The sequence below is a fragment of the Taeniopygia guttata genome, chromosome 2 (assembly GCF_048771995.1).
Source record: "Taeniopygia guttata chromosome 2, bTaeGut7.mat, whole genome shotgun sequence".
In the NCBI taxonomy this organism is placed as follows: Eukaryota; Metazoa; Chordata; class Aves; order Passeriformes; family Estrildidae; genus Taeniopygia; species Taeniopygia guttata.
Genome location: NC_133026.1, coordinates 103,471,531 through 103,497,382, shown reverse-complemented (window position 1 = coordinate 103,497,382; position 25,852 = coordinate 103,471,531). Strand labels below are relative to the sequence as shown.

At 42.4% G+C, this 25,852-nt stretch overlaps 1 protein-coding gene across 1 annotated transcript in view; it reads left to right on the top strand.

Moving 5' to 3' along the window:
* EMILIN2 (elastin microfibril interfacer 2) overlaps positions 1-25,618 on the top strand; it is a 38,615-nt gene extending 12,997 nt beyond the window's left edge. The window contains exons 3-8 of the mRNA XM_030266051.4: positions 928-1,103; positions 2,893-4,827; positions 10,355-10,687; positions 11,254-11,292; positions 18,786-18,923; positions 19,499-25,618. Coding sequence (XP_030121911.2) covers positions 928-1,103; positions 2,893-4,827; positions 10,355-10,687; positions 11,254-11,292; positions 18,786-18,923; positions 19,499-19,836 — 2,959 coding nt within the window. The 3' untranslated portion in view covers positions 19,837-25,618. The remainder of the gene's footprint in view (positions 1-927; positions 1,104-2,892; positions 4,828-10,354; positions 10,688-11,253; positions 11,293-18,785; positions 18,924-19,498) is intronic.
* The last annotated feature ends 234 nt before the right edge of the window (positions 25,619-25,852 follow it).

Here is a 25,852-nt window from a genome sequence, read left to right as displayed (position 1 = left end):
CTGTTTCTGTGTTTTCCAAAAATACCATTTTATAGAGCTCAGGTGGCAAATCCCTATTTTACTCATTTTCCTCATCTCTCAATCTGAAATGAGCTGTACCTTAAATTGATTTAGTTTTTATCCAGTAGCATAGGCTCTACTTATGCTCTGGTGGGATACCAGTGTCTGACCGTAGCTGCGCACGTGGGATGTGTTTCAAGGGAAGCTGTAGAAGAAGTCTATGGTTAGAGAAAGTTGCACAACCAGAATTTGTCATTTATTAACTTTTGAGTGGTTAATCAGGGAAGCTCACATAATGTGTGTATAGGTTTGTCTGCCAGACCCTCTTCAACTTAACTGATGAAGTAGGAATGAATTGATTTCTTCGTTGGTTGTAGTGTTTAATCTGATTCCTTTTTTCATGTCCTTGTTTGACTCACACTTTTAGCATTTTGTCCTTCTCTGGAATATCCCTCCCAGCTTTGTGCTGTACATATGGGTTCTGAGGAATGGTTTAAGTGGAGACTGTGGAAATACAAATGGGGCAAAGCAGGCAGAAGCATTTTTTGATGTTCAGGAGAGCCCTGGGGGGAGGGTTCCAAAGAAAAGTTAGTGGAAAAACATTTTGAATTTGTAGTCTAAGACACTGGTGGTCATGGGTACTGTCAGTGGTGTCTAATGAGTTGTACCTTCACTTGCCACAACATTTTATCCCTCTGCTCATACATGAAAGCCCCTATTCCATGGCTCCCTATCATTTAAAGTGGAGGCAGCTTTAAAACCTAGACAGAGACATTTGTTCATTTGATGTTTAAAGCAGAAAATGAATGATGGCTGTAAGTATTTGATAGTCATTATAAAAAGTCCCAAAACCTGTTTTAAATTTTAATTTTAATCTAAATAGCAGCTTAGGTTATGGATTGGTTAAAATGCTTTCTGTTTTGGCAGATACCGAACAAGTTTCAGACCTCGGTACACAGTTGCATATAAGACAGTGACAGAGCTGGAATGGAGATGTTGTCCTGGCTACAAAGGGGAGGATTGCAGGGAAGGGCCAGCAGAAAAGCCAAACACTGCTCGTCGACCCACAACACCAGCGAAAGCTGTTGTGAAGAAAGGCACAGGTAACATTTGGTTTGAATTTTGGTATGCACAGTCATGTCTGGTTTCTTGTTTTATCTTCTAGGGATAGCAGTCATTATGGTTGCTACTAAATTCTACTGCTGGCAGATACAAAAGCCATGTGAAAGACTCTGTGTGATAAGGAAATTATAGCCAGGCAATAGCAATCCTGATACAGAGAATTTCCCAAAGAATAACAGAGGAATGGGCTGTAGAACACTGGCTGGAAATGCTAGCTGGCTACTCATGGTTCCACAAAATCTTTGGGTTAAGACTCTGGGTTTTTTTCGAATTTACAGGGTTTTTTTTGGTGGTTTCTCCAATGTTCAGAAAAAAAAAAAAAGGCTATTACTAAATTAAAAAAAAACCAAACAAAAAAACCCCAGATATGAATTTTAAGGGTTCCTAGCAGTTTCACAATGGTTTTTTTTGAGATTATAAAGTTTTTACAAATTCACATTAGATTACATGCTTTAATAATGAGGAATAAGGGAGTAAGTATGGATAAGCCTCCACTTCTGAAAAAATATTTTCAAGAATGAATGATGTTTGTCTCTGTAAGATACTGTCTTCTGAAAGGGCAAGAAGGAATGCTGTTACTGCCATATTATTCTTTTTCTCCATTAAGAAAAAATGATAAACAGATGTTTCCTTTTGAAGGACCTTTTCCAACATAATTGGAGATTAGTGTCACATATAACACTTAGTCAGATTTCAACATGTGTTTTCTGTGTGGTAGAATGTATTGAATGACTGAATACATGGTTTCAAACTAGTCCCATAGATTATATACCTGCTTTAAGAACAAGCTTTTTAAGTATTTTGTTAGCCAACCTAAAATATTAATACCAAAAGATTATAATAAAACATGGTGATATCTGTATTCTTCTTCTCTCTTCTAGACAAAATTAAAAATTACTTTTGACTATTCCTGCAATTTATCCTTTCTTGACCTCTGCTAATGTTTGTTTTCTGGGTTTTTGTTCTGGATTTTCTGCAGTTGTTATACATTTTATGTGAAACTGAACATCCACATTTGTACATGACTTTGTAAATGAGGTCCTACTAATGACAAGATTCAGATTCATTGATTGATTTATGATAGGTAAAAAGTAGATTGCAGCTAAAACTCTTCTCGTTCTTTTTTTCATACAATGAGGATAAGCTATTTTAATCTAACACTTTTGAATGTATAAATGTTACTTTTATGCATTTTTTTATTGCCTACTTAAATATATGACAAATAATTAGGTATTTGTGAAGCAAGTGGGATAACTGGAGTATCTTGCAGAACCCCATGTCATATATGGGATGCATATTTGGATCCCAGGTCAGTAAAACACAGAAGCACAAACCCACTTCAGGCACATAAATGACTGCCACTGAAGTTTTCAGTGCGAATTCAGGGGCAAATTATTGTTATAGGAGATGCAGTGGTTCTAAGGTGATGTGTATGGACCTGTATTGGTCTGTTATGTATACCATATAATATATATATATTTTATATATATATAATATATGCTCCACTGCTGAGCAGGAGGGGTGGTTGCCAGTTTCTTTGTGGCCACTGTATCTTGGCAGGAATTGGTCACTGTGCTGAAACTTTTAGTTCTGAGGGTTTTGATAACATATTAATTATAAATAACTGAAAATAAGAACAGAAAAGACAACAAGCATTAGGCAGTTTAAACCATTATTTCATTTTAAAGAAAAGTAAAAGCAACTGCAGCTTATTAAAACAGATACCACTGGGAATATTTACATCCATATTTTGTTATTTCTGGGAAACAGATGCAGAACCAACAGAAGCGCCGGAGCCTGCACCATATGAGAAAAGAATGCAGTTTCTTGAGGACGAATTGTTTAGACTTACACGGTCTGTTATTGAACTCCAGTCCTCCGTGGCAGGTGTGAATGAAAACCTGAAGCTGACTGTACAAGAAGATGCTAGCAAGATGTTGGTCACTTGGCTGAACAACCTTTACGACCGCCCGGAGCCGGACAGTGCAGTTGGTGGTGAAACAGACACTATTCAGCTGCCAGGACTCCTCAGCAATAAAGATCAAAAGGACCCTTTTATTGATTTTGAAATGGAAGATATAAAAGCTGAGCTAGCTGAGGTGAAAGAAGCCTTGAAGATGAGGAATGATGAGCTGGAGGAACTGAGTGGAAAAGTAAAGGGCTATGAAGGACAATTAAAACAACTGCAGGAGGCAGCACAAGGACCTACAATAACAATGCCCCGTGACAATATATATCAGGACTATATAGACTCAAAATTTGAGTCCCTCAGGCAAGAAATAATGGAAGGATTTGAGAAGAAAATGGCAGATCTGAAGAACTCATGTGACTATAAACTGGAGGATATTCAGCAGCAGTATGATGAAAGTGAAAACAACTGTGTAGGGATAATCGATGTTATAAGAGGAAAAGAGAATGACTTGAGGAAAGAAATAGATACTCTCCGCACTCAGATTCCATCAAATGACTCCAGCTGTTGCAAGAAGGGTGAGGGAAATGGCTTTGACCAACAGATGAAAGACTTAGATAAGAAGATTGACAGAATTGTGGAAGCACAGAGGATCTTGAATGCTAGAATAGATAATGAAATAATTAGATTGTCAACTCCAGACCTAGGAGATGTGTTTGGTGAGAGGCTGGAGGAGCTAGATGCAAGGATGAATATTACAGAACGAAATGCTGAAGAACATTGTTTCTACATTGAGGAGACTCTCCGTGGTGCTATCGCTGCTGAGGTGGATGAACTGAGAGACTTGTTTGACCAAAAGCTGCGGGCACTGGAGGTTAGGCTAGGCGGGACTATTTTGGAGATTGCCAACACCACGGACCCTGATGGAATGTTTGTTAATCCTGGGCCTATCTTGCCCAGCGATGCAGGGTTTGCAAATGAGCAGTTTACAGCAGAGATGAATGTCGTGAAGGACAAACTGCTGTTGCTTGAACAGCTCTGTGGGCAGAAATGTCAGTCTGCACCACAAGGTACGGAGGACCTTCAGAAACACCTAGAAAATTGTAATGACAAGTACAATCACTTGCTTTTGAAAACAGAGAATAGTTCTGTAATCCTGCAGTCTCTAAATAGCTCTCTTAATGAGAAACTCAACTTAATTAAGGGTAACCAACGTGACATTCAGAAAATACAGAGAGATGTGCGTGTATTCCGATACAATCTAAATGCCATTGATAAAGATATGAAAAATCTTCAAGATGGCCTGAGCAGCTGCAGGGAGCAGCTTCTGGGTGTCAATTCAACATGCAGAAAAACACAAAGAGGTGTCTTCCGAAAAATTGATCAAATGCAGAGGACGTTTGCAAATCAAACTGCTCATTCCAGTGAGAATTGTTGTGGTGAAGTGAAAGACAGACTAGAACAATTGAATGACCATGTCCTGAATGATCTCAGCAAGTGCAAAGAAAAGACCCAAGGTGTCCAGGAGGGTGTTTCAGATGTTGAGAGCAGAGTCGCACATGTCGAAAAAGTCTGTGGCAAGCTGGACTCTGTTTCAGGCAGTTTGCAGAATATTAAAGAAGGTCTGAATAAGCACGTGAGCAGCTTATGGAACTGCATCCATGAAATGAATGGAACTATAGCATCTCATTCCACTGATATTTCTGGCCTCAAAAACTCTGTCCAACAGTTTCATAGTCAGGTTTCCAAAATCACCACAGCCATTGAAGGCGTGCTGAAATCTCAGCCTGACACAAGTAAGTTTCTTGCTTAATTTTTTTAAATTTTTGTTTGTTTTTCAACTGGCTTTCCTTTCTGAAACTCTTAGAAAAGAACTAAAGTGAGGAAAAGCTTAATATTACACAATTCCTACTTTGTTTTTGCAGTGACTCTAATTTTGGCTCTTTACTCCAGAACACCACAGAGTACTTTGAGTGCTTTTAAAAGTACCCTCCAAAAAAAAAAAAAAAAAGCCTTACATGTTTTTGTGTTTAATTGGAGCTAGAATAAAGACAGTGGGAAAAGTAGTGGTTTTGAATAGTGATTTTTAAGTGAGTTTTTTGTAATAATTGTCTGTATTATGCCAATTCATTTGATTTGATTTTTTTTTGTTGTTTTCTTTTGTTGTTGAAAATTATTCTGTATTCCTCAGGGAAAATTGAAAAGCAAGGAGAGAAAAATGAAGTCAAATGAATTCAAATTTATGATAAGAAAGATTTCTTCTAATTGGTGTGCTTAGCATGAGTTTATGAATATAATTCAGCACCAACTCTTTGATCTAGAAGTTTCCCAAATTAGTTCTGGCATATCTTGGCGTGGCAATATAAGACTTCTGCTTCATAGCTCTCCCAGAAGCTTGCATTCCCACAAGGTCGTTGGCAGTACTTGGCACATTCCAGCTGGCAATGTTTTAGCACCTCAGCCACTTCAGTTAATAGTCCAACGTGTTGGTGCAGATCTACCTGCACTTTGTTTAAAGTTTGCATTCTAGCAGCTGAGAAGCTGGGGCACATTCCCTTTGGCTCAGAACTCTGGGAAATGGTAACCTCAGCATGCTGGTGAGCCTTGCCATGAAGGTTTGGAGATCTTGCCAAATGCCACTCAGTTCTCTCTGCAGTTCTTGCTCCAAATTTCAGCAGTGGGCTGTTATCCCGAGAGTTGAAGTTTACAGAAGGAAGCTGAGTTCCTGTTTTCCTGTTTCTGTTAGCATGACACAAAATCATAGGAATTAGGGACTGTTTTGAAACTGTACTCTTCAGTTGGTTGATGCTTCTGGTTTTAATTCTGTGCATGTATGAGATAAATAAGAGGCCACTTTCTGTGACTGGTTAATATTAGAGGAGGTGCTGAGGAAAGAGCCTGTGCGCTGTTACAGCTGGTGGTGGTTGGGAGAGATCTGACATGAGACTCTTGAGTGTTCTTTCTAGAATGGACAAGTTGTGCCCCATGAAGGGAAGAATATCCTTCTCACCCCAAGGCAGAGACTTGAAAACCTGTGATAGATGTGTTTCTTTTGTTTAATTGTTTAAAACCAACTGTATAGCAGTACTTGACACAAAAATTCTTCTGAGGTTTTGTGTGAAATGAAAAAAAAAAGTTTCACTTAACTTTAAACGAGGAAGTGGAGTGAAGAGGGACTGTAAATATCAGATAATTCTTTTGCTGTAATTTTGACTTAAATTCAACAGGGTTAGGACCTTTATCCCTCAGTCTTGCAGAAGCATCCAGTCACCATTAAAATGGAAGATCATATATCTGTGTATTCCTGTTTCTCATCCATCTTGCCTAAAATTAATTAGCACTGGGGACCAACATTGAAGAAAGGTCCAACATGCATACAAGTACTAATATTTCTTCTGCTATTTGAAGCAGGTGTTTAAGTGACCTTATGGGTTGCATTTATCAACCCCTGCTACAATGCATTAAAGCATTAAAAATCCTCTGCACACCTGGGTTTCCATAAAGTAATACCTTTTCAGGGCAGACCCCTCCATCCACCACTGAATGTTAAAAGCCTGTGGAAGGACAGTGCTGCTGGGTCTGGGGTGCAGGCACTCTTAGCAGCCCTTGCTGCTCTGGGGCGCCTCTGGCCTCTAAAGGATTCGTGAAGCACACACTGCAGTTCCCAAATGTTTCCAATTACAATAACGCTGTCTGGCACAGCGGCCTAAGTAAGTTTTGAGTTGCAGAAGGATTTTGGCAAAAGAGCCTTTTTTGGAAGTGATTTTGGGAACCCTGTTACATGAGTTGGGGTATGGCTTTAACTATTTTTACATTTATGATCTGCAGCCTTGTCTGCCATACCAACATTATTTGACAGGAAGACCTGAACTTGGATCAGTGGAGCATTTCTTATACACAGTTTGCCAGCATATCATAGCATTCAAATGATGTCATTTGACTTCTGAGGGGCCAAAACAGAAACAAATTTTTACTAATAAAGTTGTTGAGGGCAGTAAGGCAAGGAAGTGTTGCAAGAAATAAAACATAAAATCTTACCAAGCAGTGTAAGCCCTGCAAAGTCAAATGGCCCTCCTCTTAAAAATATGTCTGTATTATCTTCCATATTTTTTATTCAGGGGTTTCAAATGCCTCAATCCAAACTAAGAAGCCAACTCAGCAAGTGACTGTGCATCACATACGAACTCAGAGACCAGAAATGTATTTGATTTATTGTAATTCCTGGCGAAGGTAGTGAAATAGCTTGCAGCACACAAGGCAGTGGTGACAGCAGGCAGTGGTCTGCTCGCAGCATTTAGGGAACCATGCATGATGTGCTCTCCAAGGTAAAATTATCCAGCAGCTTTCCATCCATATTAAATGGTGCCTTCCCCCAGCTCCAAGTCTGGTGGTCTAAGTTGTTCTCATTGCACTCTGTTCGTCTCTGCAGGTATGTTTGCCCTTCACATGGCACGAAACTGAAAGCCATGCTAAAGTTGGTGGTCTCTTTTAATGTACTGCCTTTTTGTATATATATCCATGAAGTTTTCCAGGAATCAAAAGTGGGGTGTTGCAGCCAGATACCATGCTGGGAGTGCAGTTGGCTTTGGTTACGGGTATTTGACCTGACCTGCAATTCCTGTGGTAGTTGTCTGTGTAGCAGGGTTTTGAAACCAACAGCAAAATGTTGTCTGATGAAGTTGTGGCCTAAGAAACCAAATGTGTGCTCTGCATTACGGCATGGATAAAATGCAACATAAAAATTTTAATGCTGGAGTGTGAATAGCCATACAGTCAATTCCTCTGGGCTCCCTGTGAGCTTGTGCACAATGCTGCTTTCTAACAGAATTGTAAAATCCCCTTGGTGTCTATAACAAAATTCAAGAGAGACCTTTTTGGCTTCTTGTGAGAGCAATTACAGATTCCTTTACTCTCTAGTTAGCTTTATCCACTTCATTTCTGTGTGTTTCAGGGGCTGAGGAGAGCATCAGAAGATGCTGGTATGTGGTGTGGTAACCACGCTGTCACTCACAACAGTGATGACAAGCAGAGCAGCAAGGATGCTGCTGAGAACAGTGTTGATGTTCCTAGCTGTGCAATGATCTCAGCTCTGTTCTTGCCTTCCCAGATAGATGAGAAGATTGTGTTCATGGCCTGCTCAGCAAAGTTCAAGCAGATCTCTACTCACACATATCAGATTGCTTCCACTTGAATTTGAGCTTTAGGCCAGTGATTCTGGGTTTAGTGTTATGGAGATGAGACAGTTCTGAATATTGCAGTGTTCATGTTGCATGCAAGGAAGCAGTGTGCTCAGGATATGGGATTTCAGCAGTTGATTTTTATTTAAAGGTCTAGAAAAGCAAAGAAAATAAGAGAAATGTAGTCATTTTCTCAGTGTCATCCCAAATAATTGTCTTAATGAAGCTTAGCATAATTGACTCAAGAAATGACAAGTGCATGCATCCCAAGTTAAAGTACTTTGTAAATTTGTTTTTTCAATGAGGTTAATATGAAGATTCTAGTTGAAGGTCTAAATCAATGCCTCTGTGGACAGAAATTGTCTTACAAAGCAAATAATTCTGTTTAAAAATTCACTTTCATACTTCCAGAGTTTTTTGAAAATGCTTTAAAGATTTTTTTAATTTTAAGGTTTTTATGAAAATAGTTTTAATCTGTATAAAGCAAACATTTCACTATTTAGGCTTCTGCCTTGTGGACAATTACTGAGTGAGCTTCAGCCCAGCTTTATGGTGCAGTGCCTGTATGAGTTTCAATTCTCCTGACGCTTAAAAGTCAGCCAGCAAAGCTCAGGCAGGCTTTTTCCTAGCAGCCATATCAAGCAAATTAATGCAGATGGTGTGAGACTATGACTTCAGACAGCCTCCCGATCCTCCTGCAGGCTTATGTAGGCTTTTATGAGACTGAAAACAAGAAATGAAATTCACAAGGGTAAAGTGCAGGTGTTGAGTAGTCACAGAACAGCACGTGGGTTGCCAGTGAAGCTGTCTGGACCCCAGACACATGTTGGGGACAATACCTGCACAAATTTGTTGTAAGCTCTTCCCCAAAGGTGTAGAGTAAGGCTCTCCTGGGCTCCCCAGACACACAGCAGAGCCAGGGGAAGCCTCACACCACATCTGCTCCTCGGCACATACAGATGGCTTGGCCTCAGCCACTGGTGAATTTGCCCAGGCTGATTTTGGACTGTACTGAATAGAAGTGCTTCATTGTGAGCATCACTCAGAGAGGTGATTCTACTGAGGACCTTGGCAAGCATCTCTGGTATGCAACAAGTTGTATCAGATAAATTTGCAAGGGGATGTTTGCTCATTTCTACAGAAACTCGCAGTCATCCCTGCACTTAAAGACATGTTTTAATATCAAAATGCAAGCAATCTAACCTATGCTGAGGTTTAATTTAGCATGAAATTCTGTTTATTCTGTGTAAAGCTGTAATTGCATCTCTAAAATCTACACATTTGTTAATTTCTGTTCTTAGTGTAAATGTAATTCAGTTTTACACTTGGGAGGGCATTGCATCTAGGACTTAATTTTTATGAATAAACCAGAATTCCTATAAAGGGTTAGAACTTGACCAGATACACAAATGGAACCATGTCAGTGCTGTTCAACCCTGATGTCATATGGGTTGGCTGCCCCACTGGAAAAGTTTTTTAATGGTATCTCTTCTATTTAAAAAATAAATAATTTTCTGGTAGATGATATCTCTGAGTCCTGCCTTTATTGTCAGAAAATAGTAATGAAAGTACTAGGACGTTTAAGTTTGTTGCTTTGTAAAGTAAGGGAAAAAACCTCTTAAGTCATGTTCATTTACTGATGTTTTTTGCTGTGGATAATTTTCTTTATGGTCATGCTAAAGAGGCAGCCTTGTGCTAAGAGCTGTGGGAGTAGAGAGTTGAAAGAAATCACAGTGGGTGTGAGGGGTTGAGGAGAACTGAAGTGAAAGGGGAGAGAGAGAGAGAAGCACACTGTGGAATGAAGGTACTGGTGCGAATAAGTGTGATACTCCACCTATTTGTGCAGAAAAGCCAAGCTGGTGTAACAATTGAATGAATGTTCATAGGTTATTTGATTGCTGCTTGTCTTGTTTCAAGGCTGTCTCCATTCCTTTCCCTGTGTCATACAGCTGTAAAGAGTGGAGTCTGTTGTACTTCAGGAGTCGGAGGGCATTTAGCCAGTGCAGTCTCAGATCTGAGGGAACAGGTGGCCTCCAACTGAGTCCTGTTTTATTTTGAAGTATTTATCATAAAAAAACCATGCAAGCTTATGTTCTATTTTAGGCAAATAATTTTGTATTTTTCCTCCTCTTTCATCATGTCAAAGGGCGACCAGAAGTACCACAGCAGCCGTTGCCACCGAGGCCACCCGTGCAGCCGCAGCCTGGCATATCCCTGCTGCCATCACGGCCCAGGATCCAGCCCCCACGACAGAGGATCCCCCTCCTCCCACCACAGCTGAGACCTCCTCCACGCCCAGCTCTGCCAGGGTCAGCAGTTGTGCCACTTCTGCCTGGAACAACCGGCATCATCTTGGAGACTGGGGAGGCAGGACCTCCTGGCACGGTTTTAATGTCTGGGAGAGGGCGTCTTAGAAGTGTGGATGGCCAGGCTGGCCAGAGTACCATGCCCATTGCTGAGGGGTATGCTGGAGCACCAGGTGAGACAACCAGGCTGGTAGTGCATCACTCCTGAGTGCAAGGGATGTGTCAGGTCTTGCTGGAGAGCTGACACTGAGATCTGCTGTGCTTTACCAGCCCCCTTTTGGCCTTTTGTGGACTAACCCACTGAGGCTGTTGCTGTTGGGAATGGGTTTACAGCAGAGATGATTTGTGAGTGGGCCTGTGCAGCCTCCAGCTGGCTGCAGAAGTAGGGAAAGCACATCCAGTGCCAGTTTTACTACCTTTCCAAGGCTGCACAAAGCATGAGGTCAACTGAGATGATGTAAAATCCCTGGTAACTACAGCAGTCTTTGCCACTATGGAAATTGATTTTTTTTTTTTTCCTTTCCATAATGCTTGCATTATGGAAGAATTAGTAAAGTGGAGCACAATTAGTAGATTTAGTACATTGGAGTAATAAGTTGGTTCTCTTTGCTGTGACCACCCCAGTTTTGGTAGGTTGCTTTTCAGTAACCAGGAATGCTTTTTAGTGATATTGCAGTGATATTTGGTCATAATGTACTCTGCTGTGTACAGAGTCACACATACTACTTTTCCTTTGTAGGATATCCAAAGTCATCTCATCCTACCACGGATTCACAAGGTAAGGCAGTTGTTTCCTAGAAATTTTTCACGTAGGTTCTTAACATTTACTTCAATCCCTGGATGGTCAGGGCTGAGAGAAAAAAACATGTGTTAATTTTTAGTATTTAAGTTTAGCATTGAGGAAAATTTGACTGTTTTTTGGTAGACCTAAGCATTAAAACAAAACCTGTATCTTTTGAAAATATAGAGGTGGCGAGAGGAGTTAGGTTTTGAAAAATCATTTCAGGTTCTTGCTACTGATTTCACTGTGTGTTTTTTAAATACAGAGAGTTTGTATTTTCTAGCTAATGTCAGTATGCACCTTTCTGTTTGCTTTCTAAATGAGAAAATAAATAGATATTTATGATGATTTTATTATTTCTGTAATAAAACATGACTAAGGCCAAGACTAAGACCTTGAATAACTGGTGGCATCTTATTATTGGGAGAGTTTCTGGCTTCATTATAGTCACCAGGGCTGGAGTTCCTGACTTCAGTAAAAGCAGAAGTGCTGCCAATGACAGCCACTGATTAAAATGATTCAAAATGCAGTTTTCCGGGTTTACTGGGGTGCATTTTTTTATAATTGTTAATATCACTATTTATGAATTTGTATGATGAACAGGTATAAAATTTATGTGGGACATGCTGGTTGGCCTAGATAAACATGTTGATTGGGTGCTGCCAGCCCTGCAGCCTCATACTCAAGATACTATCAAACCCTGGGGAAAGGTATCTTTGATCAAAGTATTTCCACATCCTCTTCAAAAAAAGTTATTTCATTTAAATTTGTTTGAGGAAATATGGGCGATAGATGGAAGTAAAACATTGGGGCTTTATGGAATTCAAAAACCTACCGCCCCAGGATTTAGTTTGATGGTCATGACAAAATTACAAATACACTTCATGAAGAATGGTCTGGGGACTGACAAAAAAAGAATTGTAAAGAGTTCATGCTCTCATTGTGATATTTGTACCTGCTAATTAAAATTCCATCATAGCCTTAAAGCAATCTTTTTGCATTTGAGAATTGTAGTGGTAAGAACAGGCAGCAATAGATGAGGTTTCTGGAAGAGGATAAGAAGTAAAGAAACATTCGTTTATCTTGATGCCAGGAAAACCAATATAGATGTCTAGATTTCTGTGATAAATGGATTTCCTGGGGGTTTTCTTCCCATAGCAATTTATAGATAGCAGTATTTTAATAAGTTTATGCTAAAACTGTGTGAAACAGTAGGTGGATGTTAGAAGTGTTGAAAAGGCGGGGCAAGGTGGGAGTGCGCCCATCTGCTGCTTGGTGGAATATGTTGGTGGAACAGTTTCCACCCTGGGGTCCAGAGGGAGGTGGGCTTGACCAAAGAGTTCATTTTCCTGATCCATGCCACTGAACACCTATCTAAATACAAGATAATCCTGCTGATGTCCTTAAAATTCCCACAGTGTGCCTTGCAGACCTCAAAGGGAGAGAGTCAGAAATCAGAGAGATAAGGGTGATACCAAAAGCTGTTCAGATTTTTGTGGAGTTGGAGCATTTACATCCACTGTCTCTAATCAGGACTGCTGGATTGATGGGCTGAGGACAATTGGATGAGGTTCAACATGACCAAGTAGCAGGTCCTGCACTTTGGCCACAATAACCTGCTGCAGTCTGGGGGCAGAGTGGCTGGAAAGCTGCCCAGAGGAAAAGGACCTAAGGGTGCTGGTCAACAGTGGCTGAACATGAGGCAGCATGTGCCTGGGGGCCAAGAAGGCCAATGGCATTCTGGCCTCTATCACAAATAGTGTGGCCAGCAGGACCAGGGATGTGATTCTTCCCCTGTATTTGCACTGGGGAGGCCACACCTCAAGTGATGTGTCCATTTCTGGGCCCCTCAACCCAGGAAGGACATTGAGGTGCTGGAGTGTGTCCAGAGAAAGGCAGTGAAGATGGTGAAGAGTCTTGAGCACAGGTCCTGTGGAGAACAGCTGAGGGGGCTGGGGGTGTTTAGCCTGGAGAAAAGGAGGCTCAGGGGTAACCTTATCGCTCTTGTCATGGTTTGACACTGGCACAATGCCAGTGCCCCCCATGAAAATGTAATTTCTCAACTGAATGCTGTGAAATGCGATCGAGAACAGAGCAAAGCAGGCCCAAGCTTAATAACAAGAAAAAAGCTTTATTAAACTACTACCACTATGCTATTATAAAAGAGGGGGAAAAAAGAAGAAAGAAAACACACACAATTCAAAATGAAAACCTTCTAAAGCATTCCTCCTCCCACCACCCAACTCCAACAAACTACAGTGAGACACAATCTGGACCCCAATCAGATTTCCACCCTCCAGATAATCAACACTCAGTCCATCTGCAGGGAGAGAGGAGTCTTTCCTGTGCCATAGACCCCCCCAAGAAACACAGCTGCCACACCCTGTGCTTCCATGTCACCACATGACACTGCCCGGAGAAAAAGTTTGCCAATGGTGACCCTCTCCTTTCCATGCACAGTGCTCTCACCACCAATGCATGGATAGACAGACTGCTTTTAGGATTTTTCTTTTCAAGGATGCCCTGCCAAGAGGGGAAAAAACAACAGTTCAGTTTTTCATTTTTGGGACCAACAGTCCCCCCCATTTTCCTCTGGGGCCGAGGATCCAAGAACAGAGATCTTCTTCTCTTCTTCCTCTGCGAAGACAGGGGGCACCACCACAAACCTCCTTAACTTTCTCTGTTCGCTCCACTTCTGTCTTTTCCCAGCTGAAGCATGGTCTCTTTGGCTCACCAGCATCCTCTTAAAATACAGTCTCTCTTGGAGGAGAAGATCAGTTCAGTCTGTGGCTAACAAGAAAAAGTCCAGCCAAAAGCCACTCCATCATCTCCCCCCACCTACAATTTCTCCTTCCAACATCCCAGGTCCCAGGCTGTCTCTCTTCCTCTCTTTTCAAACCAAGGAGGAGAAAAATTTCACAAAGCTTTCATTTCTCAGGAAGGGTTAAAAGTCCCAACTCCCAGAGATGGCTTGCTGCCCAGGCTCCAGCTCCCACAGGCAGCTGGGCACCTTGCGGCCCCCCCGCTCTTCTCCTTCCCCGCGGTGAACTGCTGATAAAAACCACCGCTGTCTCTTTTTCTCTCTTGGGAGAGAGAGAGACTCTGGGGGGAACAGAGACATCCCAGATTTTCTCCACCCTTCCATCTGCAGGGGGCCAGCCCGGGTTCCAGTCCCTCCACCCTTGGGCCTACCTCCGAAGGCCACATGGCTTCTCCCCTCCCCCACCCAGCTCGTGGCTGGGCAGGGGAGAGTCCTGCACTGACCGCTGACCGGAACCCAAAAGAGCAAGTTCTCCTGGGAATTCTGCTTTTAACCCCTCTGTGTTCTCAGAGGCGTGTCTACCTTCAATTGGTCAATGTCCAAATTGACCTCTCCCTTCCGGAAAAATTCTTTTTCCGTGTCAAACCACGACAGCTCTCTACAACCACCTGAAAGGAGGGTGTGAGCAGCTGGGGTCGGCATCTTCTCCCAGACAACAAATGACAGGACAAGAGGACATGGTCTTAAGCTGTACCAGGGGAGGTTTAGGCTGGACATGAAGAGAAAGGGTGGAATGGACTTGGAATGGACTGCCCAAGGAGGCGTTTAAGGAATGACAGAATGTGGCACTCAGTGCCACGGTTGACATGGTGGTGTTCAGTCATAGGTAGGACTTGATGATCTGAGGTCTTTTCCAGTCTAATTGAGTCTGTGATTCTAATTGTCAGTGTCTAAAGAAGAGAGAGCATTCTAGGACAGAATTCCGCAGTTAACAGTGCTGTAGAAATTAACAGCTGGGGAAGGGAAGATTTTTGGCTTATTGAAGGTGGAACTTACTGTGTAAACAAGGCATCAAGGAATCCTTACTGTCTCATTAACTCTGGACAACCGTTTGTGATGTCTTTGTCAGTCTTCACCCAGTACATTTTGTAGTACTTAAATTCAAATCTGAAAGATGACCAGACCTTCTTGTACTATAATTCCTAATGTAAGAAGCTTGTACTATTAAAATGGCCTTCTGAGTACTCACTTTCATTTCTGAATAACTTCTGTTACATAAAAGCACTGCTCAGGAAGAAGCTGAGGGCTACAATGCTCCAATTCTGTCTCCTGGGACTAAAGTAGCCTACTTTCTTGCTTTTCTTGAATGCTGAAGCATGATTTGCATATTTTCAGTACCAGAGAATTTCTTGAATTTTTTTTTTTTCAGATTCTTTAGCTATGTATAAGGAACAGTAGGTAAGTGCCGGAGCAATATTCTCTTGTTGCAGTGTGAAAGGATAGAATTGTAAGAGCAGACAGATGTTACTAACAGACTCAGCAGGAAAGTATGTGTGTCTTCATAACACACTGAGATATCATCCACATCAGAATCACTGTGACTTAGCAGAGCAGCTTCATTGAGCACTGGCTCGTGGTGCAGTGTAGTGCTGTGCTGCATGGCCAAGCCATAGGCAGAGGAATGTTTCTGAAAATGAGATGTTAAGGTCAAATTGGAGAATTAAAAAAAAAACATAGGCAGGGAATTGACAAATTGCTTGTATTTTTGTCCCCTTTGCTCTAACGGAAATTACACACTTTGTCCCCATTTAGATTTAGGAGTATTGACCATTTGAGAGAAGAAATCTGACAAATCCTCCTTAGTCCTGTGGTATCCAAGAGAATCATAAGTGCCTACTGACAAATGAATTATGTACTTAGTCTTTCTTCTGTGTCAGTTCTTAAAGAATCCTCATTCCCGTTGCTGAGCAGTTGTCTGCAGCACCATCACATTGTTATTTTTTTTCTCCTTTCATCTTGATAGCAAATGCCTATGCTGTGTGCTGCTTTGTTTTGCTTAATGATCTTTTTTTCTTTTCTTTCCTTCTGGCCCTTGGGCTCTGTGGGAGGCATGAACTGTTCTTGGAACCAGGAACACAACTAGCAGATGGGTGGAAGTAGATGTAACCTAACAAGGGCCACCCATGCATCTTCTGTGGTTTTTTGACTCCCCAGAACACACGTAATGTAGCATAGATTGCCAAGAACAGACTTACCTGCTCCTGCTTACCTGTGTGTATAATATCAAGTGAAACCTTCTTGAATGCACCTGAAGTCAAAAGAGCTTTTTCCTCCCCCAAATGGGGGAGTAAAACTGTGGTTGAAACTTTTGTAAAACATTTTGTCTGATTAGCAGTTTCTTCATCAGAGCTGTGCCTATGGTTCACAGATTTAAAATGCTTTAAATTTTTTTTCCTGATGTTTATACTTCCACAATATTGACTGCTTAAGTGAAAGTAAGTGTCCAAGCCTGGACCTTCCTTCAAGAAGCTGAACTTTGATCTTTGCATGAAGAAAAGTGTTTGTAAGAGGGGACATGTAGGAGAAGGTAGCAGCCCTCTGTGAAGTTTTGAAAAAGCATTGCTGAGGTGTTGGTAGGGATTGTGAAAATTTTAAACCAGCACAACTCCATCTAGAAGGTGGGAAGAGGGGAGGAGAGCACAGACACACTGCATCTTTTCTGTGTCTCCTTTATCACCCCCTGAACTGATCTACAGGATATTAAGACAGGTTTATGATTTCTCCTTTGAATAGATACATATGGTGTGTTAAACTCAGCTGCAGATCTGAAGCAATTTCATGAGTTTAGCAACAAATAGTTACTTCTAATAACTATTCTAGCAGTTACTGAAGGAAAGTCTTGAAGGAAGCTGTGGAGAGCCAGGGCAGAAGTCATTCCTTTATTCAGATGACACCAACCCTAACATAACTGTTGCTGCTCCAAAGCTGGCAGTGTTTCTAGACAGGCAGCACATGGTTTGTTCCATTTTGCAGGGAAAAAAAACTTTTGAGTGAGCCAACAATTTGAGTTGTGTTTTCAGTTCATTTCAGTCTCAAGCTAAGCTGAGAGTAGTTTCTGTGTAAGCAGCATTGTGTTAAGGTGGTGGAGCTTTACAGAAGCTGTTTAAGTAACTAGGCTTCCTGCAATTAATTTTGGTCCTTTCAAATAACCTCACCTTAGTTTGCAGGAGCACCTGCAGGCACACTGGCAGGTAGGGCTAATGAAAAAGGGCTTCCGTCTATCTTCTGAGCTTGAGACAAAACGCTGAATAAGAAGATTTCCAAAGATACGTGAGGCAGCTGGTTACCAGCCCCTGAGGGAAATCAAGGTAGTTATCTGCCAATTCTGAAGTTGCCGGCATGACTTCCCCTTTGCCTTCTCCTCCCCAACTCCCCAGGCTGAGTTATTCAGAAAAGCAGTGGATAGCAGAACATTTGTATATCTACATTTTAGATGGAGTTATGTGACTTTTTAAACTTCAATTTTTAAGAAATACCCTCTGAATTAGGTTGGATTTTAGGAAAAGTGTTTTTATGCAGAGGATGGTCAGGTACTGCAAGTGCCAGGGAAGTGATCACATCACCAGCCTGACAGAGTTCAAGAAGAGTTTGGACAATGCTCTCAGGCACAAGGTGTGATTGTTGGAGTGTCCTTTGCAGGGTCAGGAGTTGGACTTAAATGGTCCTTGTGGGTCTCTTTCAATTCAGGATTTTATGAATTTAGCATTTGTGGATGCTAAATTCATCTCTGATTGAGAGAGAGAGGGCAAACATTAATTTTAAGGAAGGCACAGAAGAAGCAGGGTGAAACAGCAGCTGTGGACAAGTTTAGGGCATTTGTTGTTTAGCTACTTGCCCAGACAAAGCAGCAATAATTGACTACTTATAGCAATGTGTACTGCCTTAAGGAAAATGTTTAAAGGGAAGGTATTTGGAATGGGACTAATAAGTGGCTGAGCACTGAACACTTGATATTAAGTCAGTTTGTTAAAAGTTAAAATTGTCATAATTGTCCAAATTATATTTCATACAACTCAGTCTAACAGCAGTGCTCATCTAACAGCTGGATAGCCACTCTAACATACTTGCCTGTTTGATCTGCTGAGAAAAGAAGAAAAAAATTGTACAGTGAAAAGTCCCCCAAAAAAGAAGTGCTGGAGAGAGACAAAAGGTTCTCTTTGCATTAAAATGGAAATGTTTTATGTTCTTATAGTCATTTTTACTAGACTTTGGCAGAGAAAGTGGGAGACCTAAGTTGTGCACAGCTTCTCAATATGACAAGGAAAGCTGGCATGAGCTATAATCTTTAGCATTCCTATGGCCATTGTGATAGATGAAGAATGGACATGTTGAAAGGCTGCCTCTGTCCTAAGAAGGTCTTGGGCAGAAGCATTGTTGAATTGAAGGATAGTAGGATTTCCACTGCCAGCATTTACTAACTGTTTCCTTACAAGGGAAAACGAAACCCAAAAAGAACCTGTGGCCAAGGTAGGAACTTCGGTGCTCAGTAATTTTTATGGCGAGATGCCTGGGCCAGCAGTACATATTCTGCTACTTCTGTCATCCTGTAATTGGCAGAATTAGTCCAAGTGGAGTATGTGCAGGAACAGACAGCGGATTATAAGGCATCATAGGGAAAAGGCTGTGTTATCATCCTGATGTGACTCTGACTCATGTTTACCCGTTTCAGGACCTGCCACTGCTGCTGTGCCCTCTCTGGTGTCATTTTCTGCTGGGCTCACACAGAAGCCTTTCTCCAGCGATGTTGGCGTGGTTCACTTCAACAAAGTGCTTGTGAATGACGGGGACTATTATAACCCCAATACAGGTAATAGCCAAGGAATGCACCCACAGACATGCTGGACAGGCAGGAGCATGGGGTACCAGCATTCCATGTTACCTCGGGCCTTGCTGGTACATTGAATAGACCAAGTAACTCCATCTAAACTAGGCACATGGGGGTAAAAGCTTTCTGTGGGTGTGCACAGGCACGCGCTTTCATGGCTGGTTTTCCATGACTGCCCAGTACTGCTGAGACCCAGCTCACCTCTACATCTGCCCTGCCAGCACAGCTGGTTGTGCTCCTCAGCCCACCTGAGGCTAGCTGAGCCCAGGTAGCAGAGGTGAGGTTCCTTACTCATCCATGGAGAGGGGAGGGGAGGAGAGTTCTCATATTGCCTCCCCAGGGTCCCCAGCTGGGCGTGCCTCCTTCTCCAGCACAGAGTGCTAGGTGTGCCTTCGTCTCCATGACTCCGATCAGTCGGTCACCTGCCCAGGCTGACCTTGTTGCCTTACGAAGCAGGGGGTGACCCACGTGGCTTTATGTTTGTCATTGTGCTTAGGGCAGTCAGGTGTCCCCATTTTGGGTGGCTGAGGTCAGTCCAGGACGTCTCTCTTCTGCAGGCATTTTCACATCGCCGTATGAAGGGCGCTACCTGATCACCGCCGTGCTGGCCCCGGAGAGGGATGAGTACGTGGAAGCGGTGCTGTCCGTCTCCAACGCGAGCGTGGCTCAGCTCCACACTGCTGGCTACAGAAGGGAACTGCTGGAGTATCACAAACCCTACTCGGGGAAACAGACCTGTGGTGGTCCTGGGACGTTCCACCTTGTTCTTCACCTCAAAGCAGGAGACGAAGTAAACGTTGTTGTAACAGGAGGCAAACTGGCCTACACAGACTCTGACGAAATGTACTCCACGTTTAGTGGAGTTCTCCTTTATCCTTCCATTTCTCATGTTTAGGTTTGAACCTTGAACAGGGGAGAAGGGTAAGATATTCAGAAGAAATTAAGTGTAATAAAATTCAAAGCTTTAATATATTCAGTTTATATATTTGATTTCAGTGATGGGTTTATAGTCTATATGGAAACATTTTCCTTGTCCCTTGTTTCCAGAGGTAGCTACAAAAGACACATTTCTGTAGCTAAATGAACTTCCCAGGCTCTTGTACAAGCAGAACAACTGTTTAAACATGTTCTCAATAGATACTGTGCTCCTGCCATTCCCTAGTCAATTGCCTTTGCAATCTTCTCCCTAGTTTTTCAAATTGTCCCTAGTGTATCAAAGTTTACATCTTTGCTCAAGTTTACAGTTGTGGTCAGCTATTTTCATGTTTTCAGTAAAGCAGAGCCAAGAAAGTGAAATTGTAGTGAATATGGTTGATGACTTTTTACTCATTATTTAGTAATGTGGGTTGGCATAATCAATTCATTCAGTGCAATTGCAAACCGTGGTTGTGCAAAGCAAAATGATATTAATCTGCATCAGTTTTCTTTTTTGCCTTTAAGGGCCAAACACAGTGCTGGGAAACAAGGTGAGTGACTCAGGTGGAAGCAGCAGTGCCTTGCCTCAGCTTTCCACCGGGAAGATGTGAATGCAAGGTGAAGTTGCTACTACTGAAGGATTTAGAACAGTTATTGTCTATTTATGGAGTAAAAAAGATGATTGGCTATTCATGACACTCTTGAGATTAAAGCTTACTGCTGGAAGTTAAAAAACAGGTCAGGAAAATCAGAATCAACTTTGCTTAGCTACAAAAATCATGATTTTGAAAAGTTTAAAAAATTTTACAGGGTTTATTTCTGGCAGTGCAGCAGTATTTGCCATTAGAAGGAAAGTTTTTGCATTGTAGAAGACAAATCAGAGAAAAAAGAAAGGAAAATAATGTTATTAGTCAATGCTGTCAAATTCACAGACCAACCCTCTGCCAGAGTCATTGTGACAGCCTCCTGCATTGGTGCTTTTGAGTGAGCTTTGTTTTAACACACAGCATCTGTTTATATGGATAAAGCAGCCTTCATAGCTTAAACAGACAACACATTTGAGGCAGCAGTATTTTATTTTGCACACTAGCCACTTCTCAGTGGAGGTAATAAAAATTATGCTTTAGCTCTTAGGAGTTAGCATTATGATCACTTCTCTGGCTGAAAACAAATCCAGCCATGTTTAACTGATAGCAGGACTGTATGTTCATTTTTCACATGTACATACATTTGTTACCTGTACATTCTTTATATCAACTGACCTTTTTAGTAGTCTGTTCGTGCCACATAGAGTAGTATTTATCATCGTGGTTTGTGTAGTGTCTTTTCCTTATTACAAATGCAGAACAGCTGTTTGTAGCCTCAAAACAAACACTTTTTTTAGGTGAGGGAAGAACTCCCTGCACTGTAAAGCAGTACATTGTATTTAGCTGAAGCCTTTCCCATCTGAGGAGATCAGATGAAGACTTGTGCTTTTGTAACTTAGTTTTGGAACAGATACTCCCTAATAATTATGTTTCCAGGCAATGAGATGGGGCCTTCCCACAACTACCACATCCTGGAAGCTGAACTGCTTTAAGAAAAGCAGGAAAAAAAAAATCTTTTCTGTCCACAGAGGACCTTTGAGTCAGTCCTAGTGCAGCTGGGGTTGCACTGGGGCAGTTGTGAGCACAGGAAGGAAACTGTGAGTGGAGTTTTAAAGCACCTGATTTGGGAAGATCTCTTGACACCTGATTTCCAGAAATGACGGTGTTAGAGATAAGCAGAAGCTGGGCCGGCTGTGTTGGTAGGAGGAAGGCTTTTCTGTCTATTTCTGACAGAGAAGCTGGTAGTCAGTAGCCAAAGATGTACAGTGAATTTGCACTTCACAGCCTGATCAAAGGAGCTGCCTATGTCTCCTTTCCCTGCCTGTGCTTCTGGACCTGTGTGTTATCATGTAGTCAGCAACTGCACACTTGTTCAAGGGGGGCTCAGCTTTCTTTTGTCCTTTCTAGGTCTCAGAATGGAGACAGGGACAGACAGAAAAGGTTGTTTTCTGTGTTTTCAAAAGCCAAGCATATCATATGCTTTTTGTTTTAAAAACACATTTTCTTGTTACTTACAAAAGCCAGAGAAGCACTTTCCTTTCAGGATATTTTTCACTGTCCTCAAGAAAGCTGTGTTCTCTAAGAAGCTGGCTCCAGACTATGTATGACTCAAGATTATTGTTGCCTGTTGTAAAAATGACTCATGGAAACAAACAAAATGAGCTGAGTGCTTAGGGAGACCTAGCTGGCAAACACAACCTTATTGTTCCACCTCCCTCCAAGTGAGAAATTTTTAGGAATCAGCAGTGCAAGTTTAGTGTAACAGTTGCAAATCAATTATTTAACTATTAGCAATAATTTAATTATTACCTAACTGTTCTGGGAGATTTCTAAATCCAACCCACAAATCTTCACAAGCCCAGTTCTGCTAATGGGACAGGGCCATCTTCCACCAGAGTTTCCCTTTAAACCCAGGATCTGCTGCTCCCTGTGCTGGGACAACTTAAGCCCTCATAATGCAGCAAAACTGATGCTTGTACACTGCTGTAGGGCATTCCCTAAACTGTGTCACAGCAGGGTGCAATCCCAGCACCTTATTTTCAGGACACCTTCAGACTTTTCAGGGGCAGCTTCCCATTCATCTCTAGCTGTGTGGGTAGGTAAAGCTATGACCTTTTACAAGGAACCTCTAAGATTCCCACCTTTGTTGAGGGAGATTTGACATTTAATTTGCACTTCCTGGGTAATTGCTGTAATCAGGGTAGGTAGCTTGGTTCTTCCTAATGAGGTTATTTTCCTGGAGCTTACAAGGTGGGATATTCACCCACCCAGGAAGACCACTGGGATGTAGCCCATCCATAGGGAAAGGGAAAATGGAACCTGAGTTTGTCTCTGCTCTAGTCAGTGTTTGGATTAAATAATAATGCAAGAGCTGGAAAAGAATCGGGCACAAATGAATTCACAGGCCTGACAAGGGTTGGCTCCACACAGAGCAGCCCAGTTTCAAAGGAAGGAGCAAGAGCCCTGCTCCAGAATACCCGAGCCTGCTGACAGAGCATTTACATCTTTGGTGAGAATCAGCAGCAGCACACAGAAAGACCTGCACTGAAAGGAGCATTTCTCACTGTGGGTTTATGATTTCACTGCCACATCCAGGAGAATCCACAAGCTCAAACAGGAAGCATCTGTTAACTGAGAAAGCCTTTAAAAAATCCAGTAGGTGGGAACTCTAGGATGGGACTGGTGCCTGTTTCACCGATCACAGTGCTACCTTTTAGGTAGGTAGTTTAGCAATGCAGTATATGAGAATTGCAAGACTCCTGGACAATACAGCATCTGTTGGGCCAAGTGCCCTAATTTGACATCAAAAGAGGAAGAAACTCAGAAAGAAGAAACTCACCTTCTACCAGGGAAAGCTGTACAGGCAGATGTGTGTCAGTCCCTCAGCCAGGCACGAGGCCCTGTGGTTCCAAGGGACTGCAAATACGCAAACCAGATGAGTCTGCAGGGCAGCATCACTTGTGAGGCAGGTGAGTTCCCAGAGGCAGGGCTTTAGCAGCCAGAACATCTGAAGCCAAGCCAGCATGCTGACAGCCAGAGAGACTCGCCTCTGGCCAAACATGGCAACTGTATCTTAAAACCTCAATATGACATATAAATCAGTCATATCCCCAGGAAAGACTGCAGCAAAGCAGAAATGCCAATTTTCACTGCAAAAAGTGTAAAAAAAAATTCTACCTCATTATTTTAATTTAAGACCTCTGGAGACAGCAAAGACATTTTTCTACTGTGCGCTTTGAGAACACTCAAAGCTATGAGGATTTTCTGTGGTATTCTATCACATTTCCTTTCAGGGTACACCAGGCTAGTTGCAGCAAATTTGTGCAGTATCACTGAGACTCTAGTTGGTTTGGTGAAACCAGCTGGCCCAACAAGAAAAATTAAAAATAGTCAAGCAAGCTGGAGGTGGAAAGCATAAGAAAGCAACTTGAAAAACATGCCTATCACCACCCCATGAAGCTTTAAAATGTGCTGGGAATGCAAGGTAAAGAGCTCCCCAGCTGCAACCAGGAGATTCAAATCAGGATTGAATTCTTTCCTGAGAATACAGCATGCATTTGTTTGCTGATTAGCTCAGTCCTTGTATTAAGAGTTCAGTAGTGGTTATGGGTCTCTTTCACTAAAACTAGAAAAGCATTTACAGTCTCAGCTTGGAGATGCAAGGAATATCCACTCCACTGACACTTGCTCAGCAGGTACATATCGGCTGCTGGTTGCTTCTGGATAATGGCACAGAGTTCAAATCATCCAGCTACCAGGACTACCTGGGGGCAGTCTCCTGTCAACACAAGACAGACTTGTGCTCCAGCCAACATAACCTTTTTGCAATATACCCTGCAGACTTGGGATGCAGAACAGCAGCTCTGCCAATTTTTCGTATATGGGAAGACTTCAAACAACACCTTGTAACATGTAACTGCATAAGCAGGTTTTGGCATTTATTTCACTGTCTTGTGAAAAAAAAAAAAGGAACTTTACTAACATTTTGCAGCAAAAAGAACAGTGCATTTCCAAGTATGCTTTAGGTGTGCATGTCTATACATATATTCATGCATATATGAAAATAATCTCAAAGGGGGAGAGAAATATCCAGGAACATGAAGAAACCGTGTGACAGAAAACAACTGCAGATATGTCCAAATAAAGCCTACCTCTTGTGTAATGCCTTGATGCTGTTTTGCTTTCCAGGGAATACAGCAGCACTAAGCCAAAATTTTTGCTCTCTTCTCCATTGCCTTTAGAACTGCAGTTTCTGGCTTAGTCAAGCTTTCACATAGATTTGAAATGATTATTCAGTGTCAAGCACTGTTACACAGGCCTTGTAGTGGAGAGTAGTTCTGCCAACACCGCTCTTGGTAGCCCATCTTGGTTGCTCGGTCACAGCCCTGATTCCTGGCAAAGATGGTATTTCAGTTGCAAGGGACCTGCAACAATCACCTACTCCAAGTGCCTGACCAGTTCAGGGTGGGACAAAAGCTAAAGCATGTGGGTCAAAGGCATTGTCCTTTGCCTTAAACACTGACAGGCCTGGGGATCCTGAGATGGCCCCTCCACTCCCCCAGCATGGCAGGGACAGAGCCCACAGGGGCAGGATCTGGCGTCTGCAGGGCTGAGCCTGCCACTGCTGCAGTGAGTCTGTGCCTGCCTCACAAGCAGATGGAGCAAGGGCTGTCCATGCCCGGGAGTGCTGAGCAGCTGCACAGACCACTCCCGGGCTGCATTCCCCTCCCTCCATCCTGCTGGCATGGGGGATGTTTCCCAGTGATGGAGAGTGTGGGCAGCCAGTCATTCCCTGGCAGGACACCCTTCTGTGTGGTGTATCAAAGCAGCTTGAAGTTCAAGAACAAGGGGAATCCAGGGTGGCTTACAGGGAAAAGGAAGTGTTCAATGCCATGTGGGGAGTGCACTTGGCTGCCTTACACACAAGAGATTCCATAAATGCTGTAGTTTTGGGATCAATGGGGGCTGTTACTTGTTTGGACTTCTTTTGTTTGTTTGTTTGTTAATTTTTACCAATCACTGACCTTTGCATTTGTCCTGGTTCTAGCTTGGACAGAGCAGTGTTTTGCAGCAGTGGTGAGCAACTGGATATGAACTGTACACTCTGCTGTTCCTATTGCTGTTGTTACTGTTCCTTATTTCACTGCTGTTTCTAGTAAATTGTTCTTATCTCAACCTGTGATCTTTAGCTCTGTGTGCCTCCAGCTGTCATTTCCACAGGGGAAGAGAGGGAGCTGGAGGAAGGGTGAGAAAGCTCAGTGCTCTGGGGCATTTCAGCAGGAATACCATTCCTAAACCATGACAACACTCTAGAGCAGAGCTGCCCAGCACTCCTATCCATCTGGATCTCTCTGCAAGGCCTTGTCCCTCAAGAGTGAACAGCATCTCTCACTTTATCAGCATTATCAG